This window comes from Neophocaena asiaeorientalis, unplaced genomic scaffold (genome assembly GCF_003031525.2).
Source record: "Neophocaena asiaeorientalis asiaeorientalis breed wild unplaced genomic scaffold, Neophocaena_asiaeorientalis_V1.1 scaffold346, whole genome shotgun sequence".
Classification (NCBI taxonomy): Eukaryota; Metazoa; Chordata; class Mammalia; order Artiodactyla; family Phocoenidae; genus Neophocaena; species Neophocaena asiaeorientalis.
In genome coordinates, this window is record NW_020175400.1 from 901,377 (window position 1) to 921,692 (window position 20,316).

The following is a 20,316-nucleotide window of genomic DNA, read 5'->3' on the forward strand; positions in this document are numbered from 1 at the left end:
TAGAATGCTACCATTTGTATTAAAAATAGATATATAAATATACATATTTAAAAACTTGTAAATGCATAGAATTGCTCAGGAAGGATACATAAGATATAGAAACAGTGATTAATTCTGAAGAGGGGGATGTGGAACTGAAGGCTGACCTCCATTGGGAAGCTTACTTTTCATTGTATTCTCTTTTTGCATTGTTTGGACGTCTTACCATGTATGTGTATTAATTTTTTCCAAAAATGAAAAAAAAAAATTAAAAACAAGTAAAAGAAAGTGTGCCCAGAGCTGAATACACAGTGATGACCAGGGCAGGCAGAGGGGTTTTTCTGCAGTCTTGGGGAAGGCAAATTGTGTTGAACTTGCTGAACCACAGCTGTTTTCAAAAGCCAGACTGTTTACATAAGTTAAGGGAAGAGCTCTTTCTACACCAATTAGCTTATAGTAATTCGGCATATCATTTTACAGAGATAAAGGAGTTGGAAAATAAATACTAGTCATTTGTCAAGCCTTAGAGTGTATTAAATTGTAGTTTCTACAAGGGTGGGGATCTTATCTGTTTAACTTGATCAGTAGAGCATTCACTCCAGCAGATAAGTGCTTGTTACAGCAAGCATTTTCTGATAACAAATGATAGCACAACTATTTTAAAACATCTTTTAAAAAAAAGATCAGAAGATATTGGACCCTGAGGGAACTATGTTCCCTGTGAGGGTTGGGCCACTTTTTCTGGAATAGCCTCACCAAAATAATGATCTTCAAATGGCAAGATAAATCCCAATGAGAATGAAAGGTCACAGAGACACTGCATGTGCTTCGGAACGCCACAAGCAAATGTGATGCACAGGGCCCTCCTTGGGGTGAAAAGGCACAGACTGACTCCAAAGAGAACCTGGTGCTCAGTGGGGCACCCCAACTGCAGGGGAGGTAGGAAAGCAGTTGTCTGGATGGCTGCAAACTGTTGATAAGCTGGCAGCCAGCCAAAGTAGCCAGGTCACTAAGGCAACACAGCAGCTGACATCATGGACTTTAGAACCAGATGGGCTTGACTTACAAGGTCACCCAGCGACTTATTTAACCTCTCTGAGCCTCGGTTTTCTTCTCTGTAAAATGGAGGCTAACTGTGAGATCACTGTGAGGACAAAGTGAGAATCACTGCAAAGTGTTTTTAGAAAGATGCTGGGCCCACAAGCAGGACTGAAAGTGCTGTCAATCATCACTCTTACTAAACAGTGGAGAGATGTCCCAGACCAATCATAACTGACCATCAGCATCAAGTCCGAATAGCCTGGCAAGGTACACTCCACCCTGACATTGATAGTGTTTCATAGTCAATAATCCCTGACATTGATAGTGTTTCATAAACTAGAAAATGCTTCCATACTTATCACCTCACAAAAGCCTGTGAATCGAGTTGGATGGGAAATACTAGGTCTATCTTGAAGGGGAGGGGCTGGTGAAGAGGTTTGTTAAGAGCTGGTTGAGGGCAGAACCCAGGCTGTGACCCAGGTTTCTTGGTGAGTGGCTCGACATTCTTTCCACTCCATACCATTCCCAGGAGGGAGATAGATCTGAGGTCAGGACAGGTCAAACCTGTGATTTCACCACCTCCTCTCCCCCAGCTCCAGCTACAGTCTCTGAAAGTGGTTCGGCCATCCATTTTGAACGCTTCTATCAGCCTCCTCTATAATCTGTTCCTGTGAATGGCCCCAGGTGCAGGGTAGGCACCCTGCAACTGGAATTAGGAAGGGATGACAGCTGAGTTGGGGCCAGCTCTGGCTCTGCATGCAGCCAGAATCAGGCCCGGTTTGCCCTCGCTGCCTGCTTGGGAAGCAGGGACATGGTGGCCTTGCCAGGTATGGCAATCATTAAAAAGCACTGTTTCTCTGAAACTGAAACAAGCGCTAACCTTTCCCAATGCCATTAGCATTTCCACTAAAAATCTGGCATTTGACAGAGGAAGAAATTTTTTTTTCAATTGTGAAAAGGTCAGGCATATTTACCTGACTTAATAATTTATCATTGATATTCAATGTCTTCCTTGAAGGATCGCCTCTAAGAATGCAGTCAGCACCCACTTCCCTTTGCTGCACTAGATCCTGACGGGCCCAGCCCCACATCCCACCCATGCAGGGCTGCGGCAGCTACTCGGAGCAGAGGTCAGAGGACACCTCCGCACAGCTGGCTCCTTGTGCTAGGTCAGGTCCTAACTCTGCCATCAGAGAAAAGACAGCCCAGCCTCCCATGTCTAATCCCAATTCTGCCACACCCGAGTTCCCTGTGGCAGGGGTGATATCAAGGCCTCTTGAACAGTGCAAGAAAAGTACAGAATTCCTCCCTTCTATCCCTCTCCCTCCTCCCACCAGTAAAGGGTTCTCTTAGTTTGAAAAACTGTTTGTAGGAAAGATGGAGGTGCCCAGGAAAATTTCAATAGGCCCTAAAAACCAAGGCTGCTAGCTCAGGGGAGAACTTGGAGGTGACTCTTGACCAGCATAAGACCCTCCCCTCACCCCTTCAGAAGTACTGAGCTCCTGGTTTCCACACCACAGCTCCCAAATCTAGAGAGGACCGTCCTTGGGCAGCAGGAAACACTGTTCTCCCTCAGAGATGGGACAATGAGGGAAGTCTTAGGTGGAGTAGGGTAGGGCCAGGCTCACTGGAAGAGGAATACAAGAGCCTACCTGCATGGTAAGAAGATTTTTTTTATTTGAAATATAGTCTGAGCAACACGGGTGCAGCCGAGAGTAGGAGGGGCTGGCCTGCCTGGGGCAGCAGCCTCTCTAATGGCACAGGAGCAAGAGTACAAATATCCCAGTGTCTCTGTGCCCCAAACCCCACTCGTCAGGAAAGGCAGAACAGCAGCAGAACAAGGACGCACAGCTCCTTCTGAAGGGGGTCTGCCTCTCGGTGCCTGCCTGACTTGGCTGCGTTTCCTGCTCTCCCGGGCTCCAGACAGAGGTGTGCTGCAGAAGTTTCTCCCCCCACACAGACAGGATGGGCCAGTGTGACAATTAATTCTCCAGGACTCTTTTTTGGGGAACGAATCAGAGAAGACAGAAAGGAACAGCATGGTGACCAAGGGCCCTCTGCAAGCCAGGCTGGGCGAGCTCTCTGAGAGGGACTGCGCCAGCACCCTCATCCCCCTTCTCAGGCTCCAGTGGCAAGAAAGAGAGCTGCTGTCAGGAGGCCCCTGGCTGAAGGCAACGAGCAGGGAGCCTCCCAGAAGAGCACAGCTGCTGAGGGGTTTCTAGCTGAGGTGACAGCATCGGGGTTGGGCCACTTAAGCAGCCTGGGGCTGGAAGGACGCCGACAAAAGTTGGGGTACCAGGAAGCAGCACAAAGCCATAAATAACAGAAGCAAATTCAGAGCTGTGAGGGTCCTGGACGACCCCGCCATCTCCTGGGGCTGGGGGACACCCAGCCCCCAGCAGCTCAGGGCAGACACTGCTCCAGGGCCCAGCCAGCCACACTCACACCGGGGTGGAGCCTTCTCTTTCCCACTGTCCAGGTGGCAGGCGGAGGACACCACGACACCACCCGACTGCACACTGCAAAGCTTCCAGTCACACCTGTGGGGACGGTGTGTGGCTGTCCCGGTCCTGAGAGGCCTGTGGTTGACTCTGAGCATCTTGGGCACCATCCTCGTCAGGGGCCAGGCCCAGTGACCTCCTGGCCTCTGAGTCACCCAACAGAGGCTCCTCGGCACACTCTTCCAGTCCGTTCTCCCTGGTCTCCACGGACACCTCCTCCCCAGAGCCCTCCTCTGGCTCTGCCACCTCTGCCTCTTCCTCCTCCTGGTCTCTCACCTTGTGGACGATGAAGAGGTGGCGGCTGAGGGAGCTGGCAGAGGTGTAGCACAAGCCACAGAGGAGACACTGGGCTGTGGAGCTGTCCTTCTGGTGCTGAGGTATGTGGCTCTGAAACTCGAGCCCTGAGTCTGTGGCAAAGCTACATTTCGCACACTGGAAAAGGGACTTGTGCCTTTTGGTGGAAGAGACAGTCGCGCCATTGCTGGTGTCTGGAGCATCCCCTGCTCTGCTGACTGGTCTTTTCAGATGGTTCACCTGAAAGGGGAAACGATGTGAGCCCGAGACATGAGCCCCCCAAACATGATAAACGCAGCCCAAGGACTCACAGAATCACCACCCAGGCCAGGCTCACCGCAGCCCTAAATTCTGGTTTAGGTTTGGTTTGTTTCTTATGTTTGTTTAATGTAACACATACATGTGGCACAACATTCCAAAGATATGGGAAGGGTACAGAAAAGATTAAGTCCCTCCTACCCGGCTCCCCAGCCCTGCTCTCCAGGGAACACCGTATTACCTGGGTTCTGTGGCTCCTCCAAAAGATATTCTATCCGTACACAGAAATAAAACTACTGCCTTTTAGGAAATGATAGCATTACACGCACACTTTTCTTCACCCTGCTTTTTTCACTTAAAAACATATATTGACACATTTCTTTATGCCCAAGGCCAAAGATATCTGACAGATAAATCTTAGAAGCAGAATTGCTAGATCAGAGGATGTATGCATTTGGCAGAGAAGGGAGGGTATGCATTTTAATCATAGACAGATGTTGCCAAAATGTCAATTGACACCCTTCCTGCTGTGTGTGAAAGGGCCTTTGCAGACCAGGGCCCTTCTCTGAATAGCCATTAAAGAAACTCCTCAAAATCCAGGCAGTTTCCCAGACATGCCTGCCCCTCTGAGCAGCAGTCCCTCGCCGTGGAGTGGGAAGACCCTACTGCGAGGAGGCTGCTCCAGAAGTTGACCAGAAATGGACTAGGGCATGAAATAGGGATGAGGCCAGAGGAACGAAGGTCCAGGAGAGCAGGAGTCTAGGTCTGGCTCCTCTGTAACTGGGGGTGGGGGTGGGGAGGTGACTCAGCCAAGCATGGCCACCCTCACCTAACAGTGAGCCCTGCCTACCCCTGCCTCCTAGGACTGCAGAGGGGCAGAAGCAGGAGGGTATGTGTGAAAGTACTCCGATGGCCACAGAATGCAGCATACACCCAAGGAAGGGGGTCGCAGTGACAGGGAAATATAAAGAAAAAACGGTCAACGGGCTGCCTTGTGGGTCTTTGTTCCTGTCCTTTCTTTGTGTGCAGTCCCCAGGCAGGTCACACAAGACTAGAGAGTGACTGGCATTGAGGGACGCTGTCACTGCTGGCTGCTCCATGGCCACAAGGACAAATGGGCTCCCTGTAGCCTTCCTAGTGCCTCTCCAGCTCCAGCCGCACTGGGCAAGCTGCTCCAGTCGGCAGGGGTCCCACACTCACCTGAGGGGAATGTCCACCCGAAGGTCTGACTTTGGACGTCTGGCTCAAATCAGGGTTTCTGATACCATGCATAAGGCTGATGTGGCTCTCCAGGAGGGAGGGCCGAGGAAAGCTGGGGCTGTCCTCTGTGCAATACCTGCAAAAGTACAGCCGAAAGAGGTCATGTAAGATGACAGGCTCCGGGGCCCAGGGGGGCCAGGCAGGTCTGGCAGGCAGGCAGAGGCAAAACTGCTTCTGGCTCCAGCGGGGAGAGAGTTTGGAGCAGGCAGAGTGGCCCTCAGGCTGGCTGGGTGGTGCTGGGTACTCCCCAGAGAAATCTAGCCAGCAAGCCAGCCAAGGTGGCAGACAACAACAGCAAATCAGAGTATCTGTACTGGCCCTGAGCTATGACTGCACTCTCCACTCTCTGGTATCAGGGTCCAGAGACCCAAGTGCTGGGCTAGTGGTCAGCCTGAAAGAGTGGCCTGTCCTGTCCTAAAGCGCGGACAGATGGTGCTGAAGGCTCACAGCCGACCGGGGCACATGCTCACATTGCCACCACTCCTCTCAAACCTCAGGGCCCTCCACTGCTGACTGGCAGGCCAGCCTGGGGTTAGGGAGTTGGGAAGGGGGAGGGCTCCAGAGCCACCAGGCTCCAGCAGCTTATTTCTGGAATGCCCTCATTTCTGACCTAGCCACAGCACATTCCCGTTAGAAACCTGCTTATCTCTTGCCTTTGAGCCCTAATCTCACAGCAGAGAAAAGCCCCAGTGGTACTATGGACAGTCTTGATAAATTCAGGCCTCCTGGCTCCCGCCCCCAGGGACTCACCCACAAGTGTAGACTTTCTTTACTGTGTCGTGGTTGTTGCGGATGTGTTTGCGCAGGCTGTTGGGGGTATGGAAGGACTGTTCACACTGCCGACATGGGTACCGCTTCAACGTCTATGGGAGATGACAGGATGCAAAGCATCAGAACCGTAAGACAGTTCTGGGTGCATTTTTCTTCTCAGATGATGAAGGCAGAAAGGAGGATGCCCCAAGACCTCAAGATCTGTAGTACCCACCATGCCCAAAGCACCAGGAAGTTGTCCACATAAGGGGGCTATGACCCCACAGGACAGAAGTCCAGAGAATCGGGGGCTGCACTGTGCCCGTGTGGCTACACTTACCCGACCATGGCTCTTTTTCATGTGGGACACATAGCTCTCCCGATCAGGAACCCACTCCTGGCACTCCTGGCAGGTCCAGCCAGTGTTCCTCAGCCGGGGCCTGGCCTCACCCCTGCGATGGGCTTCTGGCCTGCCCCAGCGGCTAGAGGGCAGGGAGCTGCCCCGAGCAGCCACATTAGTGGCTGGGGGTTCAGTGGGAACTCGAGAGCCAGGGCGGCTTGAAGATGTGTCTGCTGAAGACTGGAGGCTTGACAGCTCGTCCACGTTTCGGGGAACACCGTGGGTGCTCTGGGGATGGGGAGAGCGATTACTGACTGGGCAAGGGGAAAGATGCACAGAGTCAGACCCCCGGCCTGAGGCATGTGCCCTTCTCCCCAGCCTCCTTCCCCAAGGCGTCCCACCTTGACATGTTGCATCAACTCTGGCTTCTGCAGGAACAAGAGCGGGCACTCAGGGCACTTGAAGACGCCCACCTGCGCCTTACTGGCATTCTGGTAAAAATGCTGCTGAATGTGCCTCTTCTTGTTGAAGACCATTTCACAGGAGCACTTATAAATGAGCCTGACGAGACAAGCCCCAGCGTGTGAGGTACCCAAGGCTGCGCTGGCAGAACCGCAAGGCCCCTCCACCCCATCTCTGATCTCTCTGAACCAGAGTCAGGTTTGGGGAAGCAATACTCTGAGCCAACGTTGATACTCAGCAGACTCAGGATGTCTTTAGAGGACTCCAGGCATCTCTGCCACTAGCCCAGGCTTCCCAGTCCATCCCAACACCTCCCCACAGAGCACCCAATCTATCAGCTCTGCTCCACAGGCCTGCTGGCCCTGGAGCTGCACTCACTGGGAGGGTCTGTGGGGCTGGGTGGGATGCTGGGTGGCGCTGTGGTCCGCGGTGCTACTGGCAGTCTTGAAGGCCATGGGGCAGAATGCACATTTGTGGAAAACCTGGCAGTGTCGCTCCTGGATGTGGCTTTTCAGCAAGGCCAAGGTCAAGTGGACTACCCCACAGTGGATGCACCTGGATAACAGATGTTGGGGGGTGCGGGGGGAGTAGGCATGTCAGACCGAGAAGTAGTGTTGGAAAAGGAAGAATGGAAGACAGGAACAGGGCCATCTCAGGGACCCTCCCTCTCCTCCTCCCTCATGCAGTCAGTCTTCTATCCTCCACATGTACACCTCGAGAGCCTGCTTGCTGCCGCCTGGCACAATGCAGTCACCCAGGGTCCCCCAAGCCCAACACCCAACCTGGTAGAAAAGGGGGAAGACAGCCTCCCCTCCCCTCACTGGCCAGAAAATATTCTTCTGCAAACCAAAAACTTGAACACAGCCAAGAGAGTCTGGTGGGGGTGGAGAGGGTAGAGAATGGTTCAAAAATGACATCAACAGTATCCATTTAAGTGTGATAACAACTGAAGGAGTCCAAGAGGAATTTCAGAAGGAGACTGCAGAAAGCCTGTGTCTTCCGCAAGCTGGAGCCGAACAGGCAGGGATGTTCACTGAATAAAACGTACAACTACGGAATGCTACACTCGCCATAACAACCACATTAAAAAAAACAGCCCTCAAAGCCCAAGAAGAAATGCTCTAGAGCAGCACTCTCTGATGGAACTTGCTGTGATGATGGACATGTTCTACATTGCACTGTCCATGTGACTATTTAAATTTAAATTAGTAAAATGGCCAGTTGCACTGGCTACACTTCAAGTGCTCAGTAGTCACATGTGCCTGATACTATTTTGGGTTTTCTTTTCTTTTTATAAATGTATTTTTTGTTTGTTTATTTATTTTTGGCTGCGTTGGGTCTTCGTTGCTGTGCACGGGCTTTCTCTAGTTGCGGTGAGTGGAGGCTACTCTTCGTCACGGTGTGTGGGCTTCTCATTGCAGTGGCTTCTCCTGTTGCAGAGCACGGGCTCTAGGTGCGCGGGCTCAGTAGTTGTGGCACATGGGCTCAGTAGTTGTGGCGCACGGGCTTAGTTGCTCTGTGACATGTGGGATCTTCCCAGACCAAGGCTCAAACCCGTGTCCCCTGAATTGGGGGACGGATTCTTAACCACTACACCACCAGGCAAGTCCCCCTGATACCACTTTGGACCGTGCAGCTCATAAGTGTTCTAGTGTCTCCTTGGTGGGACTATGGATAACATTTTTCTTTTTTTCCCTACCAATTCAAATTTTCTGAGTTTTGTTTAGTGCATATATTATTTTTGTAAAGTATCAACTGTCTTAAACCGTTTTTCTGAAATTGAGGTCTGCTGTACTCTTCTTTCAACTTCAGAATATCTCTCTATAAATACCGTGTTTCCTTCCTTCAGTATCAGAAAATGATGTGACCTTCCTCCAGGCTAACCTGCATCTATTCAGGTTCCTAGACCCTCTCATGTGTTCAGTCTTTCTTCATGCCTATAAACACACACAGGTCTCCCCTACATGAGAAAACACCTTCCCTGCTCCCAGCTATTCCTCTTGAGATAACTATTATTTTCCGTTTGTTGCAAATACTGCTTGCTCCTATAACCTTGACATCCCAGTAGGCTAAACAGAGGCTAGTAGAGAGGCTGTTGCTTTACTGAAAGGACATCCCTTCACTTAAGAATTCTTTGACTCCCAATATTAGCCTGCATTTCAATACATTAGCCCATTTTTGCAATCCATATAACTCATCACAGAATCCTGACCAGTCCTTTTTGTTTTTCTTCCTTTTGTGTGTGTTGGGGAGTGGGGGTGGGGGACAGAATCACCTTTTGCAAACTTAATTAGCAATGAGGAGAAGTGCACAGAACTCAAAGCCTGTTCGCAACTGAGGTCTATGAGCATTCGTTACTAAATGTGTACATGTGTTACAGCAACTATACAAACTACTTACACTTAAATTATATTTTCTTTTCTCTCCTGCTAAACAAAATAGTGACCAACTCCTAGCACACAGAAGTACATCCATACCACAAGTAATTATGAGGAGAAAAAAAATCCACATATTTCCAAATTCATCCAAAGTGGCAAATACACCTGACATGTAAGAAATCTCCTAAGTGGTTTTATTTGTGCAGTTTGACCAAACTCCTACAGGAGCAATGTAAATGCGACTGAAAATCCATTCTATTTACCCAGCAGACATTCCTGGAAGAAACCTCATGGAAAGTAAGAATATAAAGGGGTAAAAGAACATGTGCCAAGTAGCCTCAGTGAAGGACTGAATCAAGCAGGGTTTACAAACTGATGAAAAACTCTGCAGAAGAGAAATCCAACCCTATGACACAGCTCTTTACCAACTGTTTAAGAGAAAAAGAGAAAACAGACAATTATAGAACCATATGCTGTCAAACACATAAAGTTTTAGAAAAGATAAAGAGCAGTAAAATATTTAGCTTTGCCAATAACCACAAATAATAAGAAAATAACACATTATTAAACAGTCTAAACTTGCTCTCTTACGACACTGGTCACAAATTTTCAAGAAAGAGCAGAATAATTTATAGAATTCTAAAAATATAATATTGTAAAACTCTGTAGTAGAGCTCAGTGAAATGGAACATAGGTACCTTCTGAGAATTTCCTAAAAAATACTAATACCCAGGGCTTCCCTGGTGGCGCAGTGGTTGGGAGTCCACCTGCCGATGCAGTGGATGCGGGTTCGTGTCCCAGTCCGGGAGGATCCCACATGCCGCAGAGCGGCTGGGCCCGTGAGCCATGGCCACTGAGCCTGCGCGTCTGGAGCCTGTGCTCCGCGGCGGGAGAGGCCACAACAGTGAGATGCCCGCGTACCAAAAAAAAAAAAAAAAAATTAATACCCAGAGAATGGGAGAAAATATTAGCAAATCATACATCTGACAAGGGACTTGTAACCAGAATATATAAAGAACTCTTACAACTCAACAACAGAAAGACAAATAACACAATTTTTAAATGGGCAAAGGATCTGAATAGATATTTCTCCAAAGAAAATATACAAATGGCCAATAAATTTATGAAGATATGCTCAACATAATTATCCATCAGAGAAATACAAATCAAAATCATGAAATACAACTTTATACCCACAACAGCTATATGCAAATGTCAGACAATAACAAATATGTGAAGAAATCAAAACTCTCATACACTGCTGATAGGAATATAAATGTGGTATAGCCACTTTGGAAAACAATCTGGTAGTTCCTTATTTTACTGCTAGGTATATATCCAAAAGAACTGAAAACATGTGTTACATAATAACTTGTACATGAATGTTCATTAGCAGCATTATTCATAATAGCCAACAGGTAGAAACAAAAAAGGAATGAAATACTAATATATGTTACAACATGGATGAATCTTGAAAACATTAGGCTAAGACCACATATTATATGATTCCATTTACATGAAACGTCCGAAGGAGACACATCTATGAGACAGAAAGCAGTTGCTTAGGGTTGGGGGCATGGGAGGATTGCAAATATAGGGTTTCTTTTTGGTTGATGAAAATATTCTAAAATTGATTGTGGTGACTGATTGTACAACTCTGTGAATATAGTAAAAACCACCAAATAGGACACTTTAAATGGGTGAATAGGATGGTACGTGAATTACATCTGAATAAAGCTGTTACCAGAAAAACACATTAATAGTTGAAGATCTTAAGTATAATGAATACTGTATTAGTGTGTATATCTTCTGAGTTCAACCACAGATCACTGAAAATTTTAATGTCAATATCTTCAGTAATACCTCTAGCTGAATCATAATACTTTTTTGTCTGACATTTCTTACAAAGGCTTGATAAACTAAATTCCTTTTGAGACATTAGGTTTGTTTCTACTCTTACAGAAGAAAGTAAAATATTTAATTAAAAGACAAAAAATGTTATTAATCCATCTGTGTTACTGAAAATTTCTTGGATTCAAGATTCAAATACAAAAACTAAAGTGTTGATTGCATTGCTATTGGATTCGATTTGATCTTGAAACAATCAGCATACACTTAAGTCAAAGTTAGAAAGGTATTTTCAAACTTTATGAAAACTGCAAAAAACACAGGTTCAGGTGTTTGGTTTTAAAATGTAGCCTGGGATGCTGCCCAGCAATGCTCTTCTGCAACACGGAGGCAAGGGCTTTGTATAACCCCATCTCTGGATTATTTTCTTCCCATACACTTTAGCTTCTCCATTCTCCATAACATGTAAAAGAAATCAGTCTACATTTGGACATGCTTATACCAAGAGAGAAACCTGGAAGATCACTAACCACTCCCTATCCCTCACCCCAGTATACAAACTATCATCAAGCCCTAATGTTTCTACTTCCTAATCTCTCTCAAATTTACCTTCTCTCCATCCCCACAGCCATGCCTTAGCTGAATCCCTCAGTCTCTCATCAGGATTGCCACACAACCAGTCTCTAATCTCTCCCCTCTAATATACATGTCAGCTTTCCAGAATGATCTTTCTAAAACACATATCCAGTTGGATCACTCCCCTGCTGCAAATCTTTCTGTAGCTCATCACTGTCCACTGGATAAAGTCCAAACGTCTGCCAAGGAATACAAGGTCTTGCACGGCCTGACCTCTACCAACTCCCTAGTCTCATTTCTCACCCTTCCTCCGGTTCATCCTGACCTACATCTATTGAAATGCTCATCATTCCTGTAAGTCCTTTTATGTGTGCTGGTATCCCTTGCCTATGCTCTTGCCAGATATGCTCTCCCGCTTTCTTCTACCTAAAATCTCCTAGTATCTCCTCTATGAAGCTTTCCTGACCACTCCTCAACTATGGGACTTAACACTTTGAATCGTAATTACTTGTGTGCATGTCTGTAACCTATCAGACTGAAGCCCCTTGAGGGCAGGAGCTGGGTCTTAATCATCTTTGTATCTTGAGTGTCTGGCACAATGCTAAAGACAACAGTAAGTACTCAAGAAATGTTTATTAAATGAACTAAATCAATAAAAATATTTAATACCAAAGAGAAGAAAACCTTAATAAATCTGGGGAAAATTATATTTCTGAAGTAAAAATAATCAAGTAAAGCATGAGAAGATGTAGAAACTCCTGAGCAACCAGTAAACCAGTAAAGGAGACCTGATTGCGTCAATGTAAAATGATGGATCAATGAGTTTTGGACGGAGTGTTCTCCCTCATTTTGATCTTTTTCCTGAAAATGACTTCTTGCTTATATTTGTTCAACACAATGGAGAAGATTCAGTTTAATTAAAATAGAGTTTTCTCAGTTTTACCATGAAGCTGATGATTTTTTCCATTCTTAGGTTTTGCTTCTCACAAACTGACAAAGATACTACAGTCCTTTGAGTTTGGCATCTTGCCATTTGTTAACAAAAATTGAGAACATTTGAAAGTACTGACAGTTGTAAATTTATTACTGAAATAGTACTTTAAAATTAATATGCCAAACATGATAACTTTGTGAACAAATTTATATACTTTTAAAAAACAAACTGACAAAGTGAATGCTTATATATATTCTAATCTCCCCCAAATCTTCCCATTTAAAGCTTTTTTTTTTTTTAATTTATTTATTTTTTTATCTTTTGGCTGTGCCGCGCACGGCATGTGGGATCTTAGTTCTCCAACCAGGGATCGAACTCACGTGCCCTACAGTGGAAACACAGTCTTAACCACTGAACAGCCAGGGAAGTCCCAAAGCTTTTTTTTTTTTTTTAATGTTTAACTTTTTAACTCCTTATTCTTCTTCCCCTTGCTATTCTGGTTCCCTACAAGATTAAAAATGTCTGTCCACATACCAATCAACATTTTTCTCTTATTAGGCTGCAGCTCAGGCCTCTTAAGATCAAAACTCATTTTTTTTCGCCGTGCCTCGTGGCTTGCAGGATCTCAATTTCCCAACCAGGGATTGAATCCAGGCCACAGCAGTGAAAGCACCAAATCCTAACCACTAGACCACCAGGGAACTCCCAAAAGTCAAGTCTTAAATGAGTTCTGGTCCAGAAAAATAACCAGCCACTGGGCAAGCCCAGGACAGTGAGTCAGGTAGCACCCACCTGTAGCCCACCTTGCGGGCATAGTGCAGGCAATTCTCCTTTACATGCGTCTGGAAGTAGGCAGAGCGACAGAGGGCTCCACACTCCGGACAACAGTAGGGGGACTTGTGGGCGTGGATCCGCTGGTGGGCACAGAAACTGCACTGGTTGGGCAGCAGCATCTGGCACACCTGGCAAGTCTAGGAAAGAACAGCAAGAAAGCAGTTCACGCAGGAGCCACAGGCCTGTAGCTCTCCAATCAGAGCTGTCTGGCTTTCCTAGGACATGGGTCAGAATGACCTCCTCCCCCAACCATTCTCTCTTCCAGCTCTCCTAGGACACTAGTGAAATCCCCAGACCTCATGAAGTGTTGACACTGACACCCAAGCTAGCTTTGCCTCTCACCTTATTAATCAAAAACAGACCTGACCGTATTTTCCCAAAGATTAGTCCTACATGTAGGACTGTGAGTACTTCTCTCAGGACTGTGAGTACTTCTCTCCTCTGGCTTAGCAGAGGACCACGTTTTCCTTTTCAGAGGCCCAAGGCACTTCTTGAATTCTAAGACCTCATTACACTGCCAGACTCACCAGGGTCTCTACCCTAGCTCAGCAGGTTCCTACTCAACAGCTTTAGTCAGCTGATCAGGGACTTCCAAAGTAGACCTGAGCCTACCTGGTTAATAATGCTCAGAAGCCCCAGTGCAGACTAACTGAGCTTCCATAACCTCAGCCCACTCTGGGGGGGTGCCCTGAGCCACAACTGACCACATACACCCACAGGAAAGCACAGGATAGGTAGCAGCTCCTTTGTTCTCAGTCCCAGGAGAGAACCAGAGGCTAACAAGTCCTACAGGCAGACTCATTGAAGCTCTCTAATGGGGACAGCCCAGAGGGAGAAAGCAAGAGACTAAGCTGGTGCCTGCATCTGAAGAGGCCCTTCTTAGGAAAAAAGGGACAACTGTACTACTCACTAAGGGGGCCACTGACCTGGGGTCAGAGGAGTGCTTGGAGGGATAAGTTGTTAGGGAGGTCAGGAAAAGATCTCTGCTTTAAGCAGCAATATCCAGAATATAGGGCCTCTACAGGACAAACAATCCAGTGTTTTCAACAAAAAAAATTTCAGTGGAAAAAAAAGATTAAGGGAAGAGGAATTTACAGATTAAAAGAGACTTAAAAGACATTTTCAGTGTATACAACTGCCATGTATAGCCCTTATTTGGATCCTGATTCAAGCAAGCCAAGTGTAAAAAGAAATGAGACAATCAGATATTTTAACCCTAACTTAATGATGACAACACTGAGACATCTGCCATTTGATATTAAGATTTGATAATAAGGAATTATTATTAATTTTGAGATGTGATGATATTATGTCTATGTTTTGGTACTTTTTGAGGATAAAACTTTATCTTTTAGATATATATACTGAAATAGATACTATAATGCTGGAATTTGTTTAAAAACAATCCACTGGGGGAGAGGTGAGTAAGAACATAGATGAAACAAGATGGGCCACTGAGTTGGTAACTGTTAAAAGAAGGTTCATTATACCATTCTTTCCATTTTTATATATGTTTGGGACATTCCATAATAAAAGGTTTTGTTGCTGTTTTTTCACTATTGCTCTAGGTGCAAAACAGTAAACAAGTATGCTATTTTTTGTGTAAAAATGGAGGAAATAATCACTCTCACACATACACACACACATTTGTTCATATTTGCAAAAAAGGAGCAATGGAGCAGTAAACCAAAAGTCAATAAAAAATGGTTACCTATGGGGAAGGAGAGAACAGGGTGAAACGGACAGGAATGGAAGCAAGACTTTTCTGCATATACCTTGTTATGTAATTTTGGAATCACATAAATGTTTTACATAATTTCAAATACATATACAAAATTAAACTAAATAAACAAAAGCATTCCCTAAAAACTGAAAAACAGAAACAACCTAACTCTGTATCAAGTAGGTGACATAACCATGTAGAGAAAAAAATTATCCCCAGTGACTTTTAAAACACAGTATTTTGACTTATACATTCTTAATATGATATATTCTAAGGACAAAAAGAATTGTAAATGCACCCTCAACTTTATGCAGTTGTCCTAACATTAGAAATAATATTGATTTTGATATTTAAAAATTGGTGTGTATGGGTGTGTGTGTGTGTTATGTGTGTAGTAAGAAAATCTTAGGAACCAAGATTTTCAGTATAAAATCAGTTACATAAAAAGGATAATCTTGGGCTTTCCTGGTGGCGCAGTGGTTAAGAGTCCACCTGCTGATGCAGGGGACGCAGGTTTGTGCCCCGGTCCGGGAAGATCCCACATGCCGTGGGATGGCTGGGCCCGTGAGCCATGGCCGCTGGGCCGGTGCGTCCAGAGCCTGTGCTCCGCAACAGGAGAGGCCACAACAGTGAGAGGCCCGCGTATCGCAAAAAAAAAAAAAAAAAAAGGATAATCTTACATTTTAATACCTGCATAAACTCATGATCTTCCTTTCCTCTTATTAAAAATATATTTTTTAGGAACAGATATATCCAGCAGAATAAGCATCTCTGGTGCCCAGAATGTGGCCTCTAAATATCATTTCTCACACACATTCACACAAAAAACCCCTGGCTTCTTGGAAAAACAACTGACTCTAGGTTTAGTACAAGAAATGTGCCCAGGACATCTTGTTGGGGCTCAAAGTAAGAAAGCTTCTCAAGGTTTAATGAGTTCATATCAAAAGGACACAGGAGCCAGCTTGAAGGGGCTCCCATGGATCAAAGATGGGACAACTAAGCATCAAAAAGAATGACTCACAGGACTTCTCTGGTCACACAGTGGTTAAGAATCTGCCTGCCTGCTGAGGAATGCCTTATCTCCTAACTAGTTTGGGACATGAGCCAAGTTAAAATCAATAAGTGCTATAAACCACTTTATGTTGTTCCTCTCAGACTTCACGACCAGGGTGATAGATGGTCTGTGTTTGGAATGTATACACAGCTTGTGTAGAAAGGTTTGAATCAGCTTACAGCTTAAACCAACCCAAACAAGCCAAGTGGAGACTGAGTCCAGGTATGGACTCAGGAAGAGTGGACATCGTCATGCTTTGAGGGTCACAGATCACTATCTACAACTTGGCTGTGAACTCATGGCAAACATTCCTGGCAGCAAATGCAAAAACAATAAGTGTTGTGTACAACAATGAAAAAAAAAAGAAGAATCTGACTGCCAATACAGGGGACACGGGTTTGATCCCTGGTCCAGGAAATTCCCACATGCCACAGAGCAACTAAGCCCGTGCGCCACAACTACTAAGCCTGCGCTCTAGAGCCCATAGGCCACAACTACTGAGCCCACACACTACAACTACTGAAACCTGTGCACCTAGAGCCCACGCGCCACAACAAGAGAAGCCACCATGCTGAGAAGCATGTGCACCACAACGAAGAGTAGCCCCCACATGCCACAACTGGAGAAAGCCCACGTGCAGCAACGAATACACAATGCAGCCAAAAATAAATAAATTTATAAAAAAATAAAATAAATACCCATGAGATATTTTTTTTAAAAAAGAATGACTCACAAATCAAAAACATACAACAGATTCACAAAAAAACAAAAAGAAGAGGACACAAGCATAACACAAAAGAAAACCATCAAACCACAACAGGAAAAAGAGAAAAAGGAACAAAGAAGAAATACAAAATCAACTGGAAAACAGGTTTAAAATGGCAATAAATACATATCTGTCAGTAATTACCTTAAATGTCAATGGACTAAATGCTGCAATCAAAAGACACAAAGTGGCAGACTGTTGATTAAAAAACAAACCAAAACAAAAACAAGAGCCTATAATATGCTGCCTACAAGAGACCCACTTTAGGGTGAAAGACATACAAAGATTGAAAGTAAGGGGATGGAAAAAGATATTTCATTTAAAAGGAAATGATAAGAAAGCAGGGGAGACACAAGCATAACACAAAAGAAAACCATCAAACCACAACAGGAAAAAGAGAAAAAGGAACAAAGAAGAAATACAAAATCAACTGGAAAACAGGTTTAAAATGGCAATAAATACATATCTGTCAGTAATTACCTTAAATGTCAATGGACTAAATGCTGCAATCAAAAGACACAAAGTGGCAGACTGTTGATTAAAAAACAAACCAAAACAAAAACAAGAGCCTATAATATGCTGCCTACAAGAGACCCACTTTAGGGTGAAAGACATACAAAGATTGAAAGTAAGGGGATGGAAAAAGATATTTCATTTAAAAGGAAATGATAAGAAAGCAGGGGTAGCAATACTCATATCAGACAAAACAGACTTTAAAACAAAGGCCAAAATGAGAGATAAAGAAGGACACTATATAATGATAAAAGGATCAATTTTTGTTAACGAGGATATTACACTCGTTAACATATATGCAGCCAATACAGGAGCACCCAAATGTATAAAACAAATACTAACAGACATAAAGAGAGAAACTGATGGGAATACAATAATAGTAGGAGACTTTAACATCCCACTCACATCAGCGGACAGATCTTCCAGACAAAAAAACAATAAAGCAACAGAGATCCTAAACAACATACAATAGAACAGGTAGACCAATTGATATTTTCAGAACATTACATTCAAAAAACACACAATACACATTCTTTTCAAGTGCCCAGGGAACATTCTCTAGGACTGACCACATACTAGGATGCAAAACAAGCCTCAACAAATTTTAGAGGACAGAAATTATTTCAAGCATCTTTTCTGACCATAAGGGCATGAAACAAGAAATCAACCACAGAAAGAGAAATGAGAAAAAAATGATTACATGGAGACTAAACAACATGCTACTAAAAAACCAATGGGTCAATGATGAAATCAAAGAGGAAAATTTAAAATACCCTGAGACAAATGACAATGAAAACACAACCATACAAAATCTATGGGATGCAGCAAAAGCAGTTCTTAGAGGGAAGTTCATAGTGATACAGGCCTTCCTCAAAAAGCAAGAATAAACTCAAACAACCTAACCTACCACCTAAAAGAATTAAAAAAAAAAGAACAAGGGCTTCCCTGGTGACACAGTGGTTGAGAGTCTGCCTGTCAATGCAGCGGACGCAGGTTCGTGCCCTGGTCCAGGAAGATCCCACATGCTGCGGAGCAGCTGGGCCCGTGAGCCATGGCCGCTGAGCCTGTGCTCCGCAACAGGAGAGGCCACAACAGTGAGAGGCCTGCGTACCGCAAAAAAAAAAAAAAAAAAAAAAAAAGAACAAAAAAACCTGAAGTCAGCAGATGGAAGAAATAATAAAGTTCAGAGAGGAAATAAATAAAATAGAGATTAAAAAAAATATAGGAAAAACCCAATAAAACCGAGAGCTGGTTCTTTGAAAGGGTAAACAAAATTGACAAATTTCTGGCCCAGGTCGCCAAGAAGAAATGAGAGAAGACCCAAATAAACAAAGTAAAAAGTAAAAGAGGAGAAATAACAATTGATACTGCAGAAATACAAAAAACCATAACAGAATATTATGAACAACTATACGCCAACAAACTGGACAACATGGAAGAAACGAACAAGTTTCTAAAAACATACAGCTCACCAAAACTGAATCAAGAAGAAACAGATAGGGACTTCCCCGGTGGTCCAGTGGTTAAGACTCCATGCTTCCACTGCAGGAGGCATGGGTTTGATCCCTGGTTGGGGAACTAAGATCCCACAAGCCATGGGGCACAGCCAAAAACTAAAAATAAATAAAAATGTTTTCAAAAAAGGTAAAATTGGGACTTGCCTGGTGGCACAGTGGTTAGGAATCTGCAGGCCAATGCAGGGGACACATTCCCTGGTCCGGGAAGATCCCACATGCCACGGAGCAACTAAGCCTGTGCGACACAACTACTGAGCCTGCACTCTAGAGCCCATGAGCCACAACTACTGAGCCTGTGTGCCACAACTACTGAAGCCCGCACACCAAGAGCCCACACTCCTCAACAAGAGAAGCCACTACAATGAGAAAACCCTCACACTGCAATGAAGAATAGCCCCCACTCACTCCAACTAGAGGAAAGCCCACGTGCAGCAACAAAGACCCAACACAGCCAAAAATAAATAAATAAATTTAGTTTTTTAAAAAAAGGTAAAATTGGGCTTCCCTGGTGGTGCATGGGTTGGGAGTCCGCCTGCTGGTGCAGGGGACGTGGGTTCGTGCCCTGGTCCGGGAGGATTCCACATGCCGCGGAGCGGCTGGGCCCATGGGCCATGGCCGCTGGACCTGCACGTCCTGAGCCTGTGCTCTGCAGCGGGAGAGGCCACAGCGGTGAGAGGCCCATGTACCGCAAAAAAAAAAAGAAAAGGTAAAATTATCATTATATGCAGATGACATGATACTATATAGAGAAAACCCTAAACACTCCACACAAAAACTACTAGATCTGGGCTTCCCTGGTGGTGCAGTGGTTGAGAGCCCGCCTGCTGATGCAGGGGACACGGGTTCGTGCCCCAGTCTGGGAATATCCCACATGCTGCAGAGCGGCTGGGCCTCTGCGTCTGGAGCCTGTGCTCCGCAACGGGAGAGGCCACAGCAGTGAGAGGCCCGCGCACCGCAAAAAAAAAAAACAAAAAAAAACTACTAGAACTGATAAACAAATTCAGCACGGTAGCAGGGTACAAGAGTAACATAGAAATCTATTCCACTTCTTTACACTAACAATGAAATATCAGAGAGGGAAAGTAAAAAAAAAAAAAAGCAAAATCCTTTCACAATCACATCAAAAAAAACGATGTAGCAAAAGCAGTTCTAAGAGGGAAGTTTATAGCAATACAATCCTACCTTAAGAAACAAGAAACAAAACAAAAGAAACAAGAAACATCTGAAATAAACAACCTAACCTTACACCTAAAGCAATTAGAGAAAGAAGAACAAAAAAAAAAAAAAA

General features: G+C 44.9%; 1 protein-coding gene across 6 annotated transcripts in view; it reads right to left on the reverse strand.

Annotated features, from left to right (window-relative positions):
* Positions 1–20,316, reverse strand: part of ZNF592 (zinc finger protein 592) — a 55,760-nt gene continuing 35,444 nt past the window's right edge. For all 6 annotated transcript variants that reach the window (XM_024766446.1, XM_024766447.1, XM_024766451.1 and 3 more), the window contains 7 exons: positions 13,414–13,592; positions 7,264–7,440; positions 6,825–6,984; positions 6,424–6,711; positions 6,084–6,196; positions 5,274–5,409; positions 1–4,055 (listed from right to left, as the gene is read on the reverse strand). In XM_024766446.1, the coding sequence (XP_024622214.1) occupies positions 3,555–4,055; positions 5,274–5,409; positions 6,084–6,196; positions 6,424–6,711; positions 6,825–6,984; positions 7,264–7,440; positions 13,414–13,592 (1,554 nt within the window). In that variant the 3' untranslated portion in view covers positions 1–3,554. The remainder of the gene's footprint in view (positions 4,056–5,273; positions 5,410–6,083; positions 6,197–6,423; positions 6,712–6,824; positions 6,985–7,263; positions 7,441–13,413; positions 13,593–20,316) is intronic.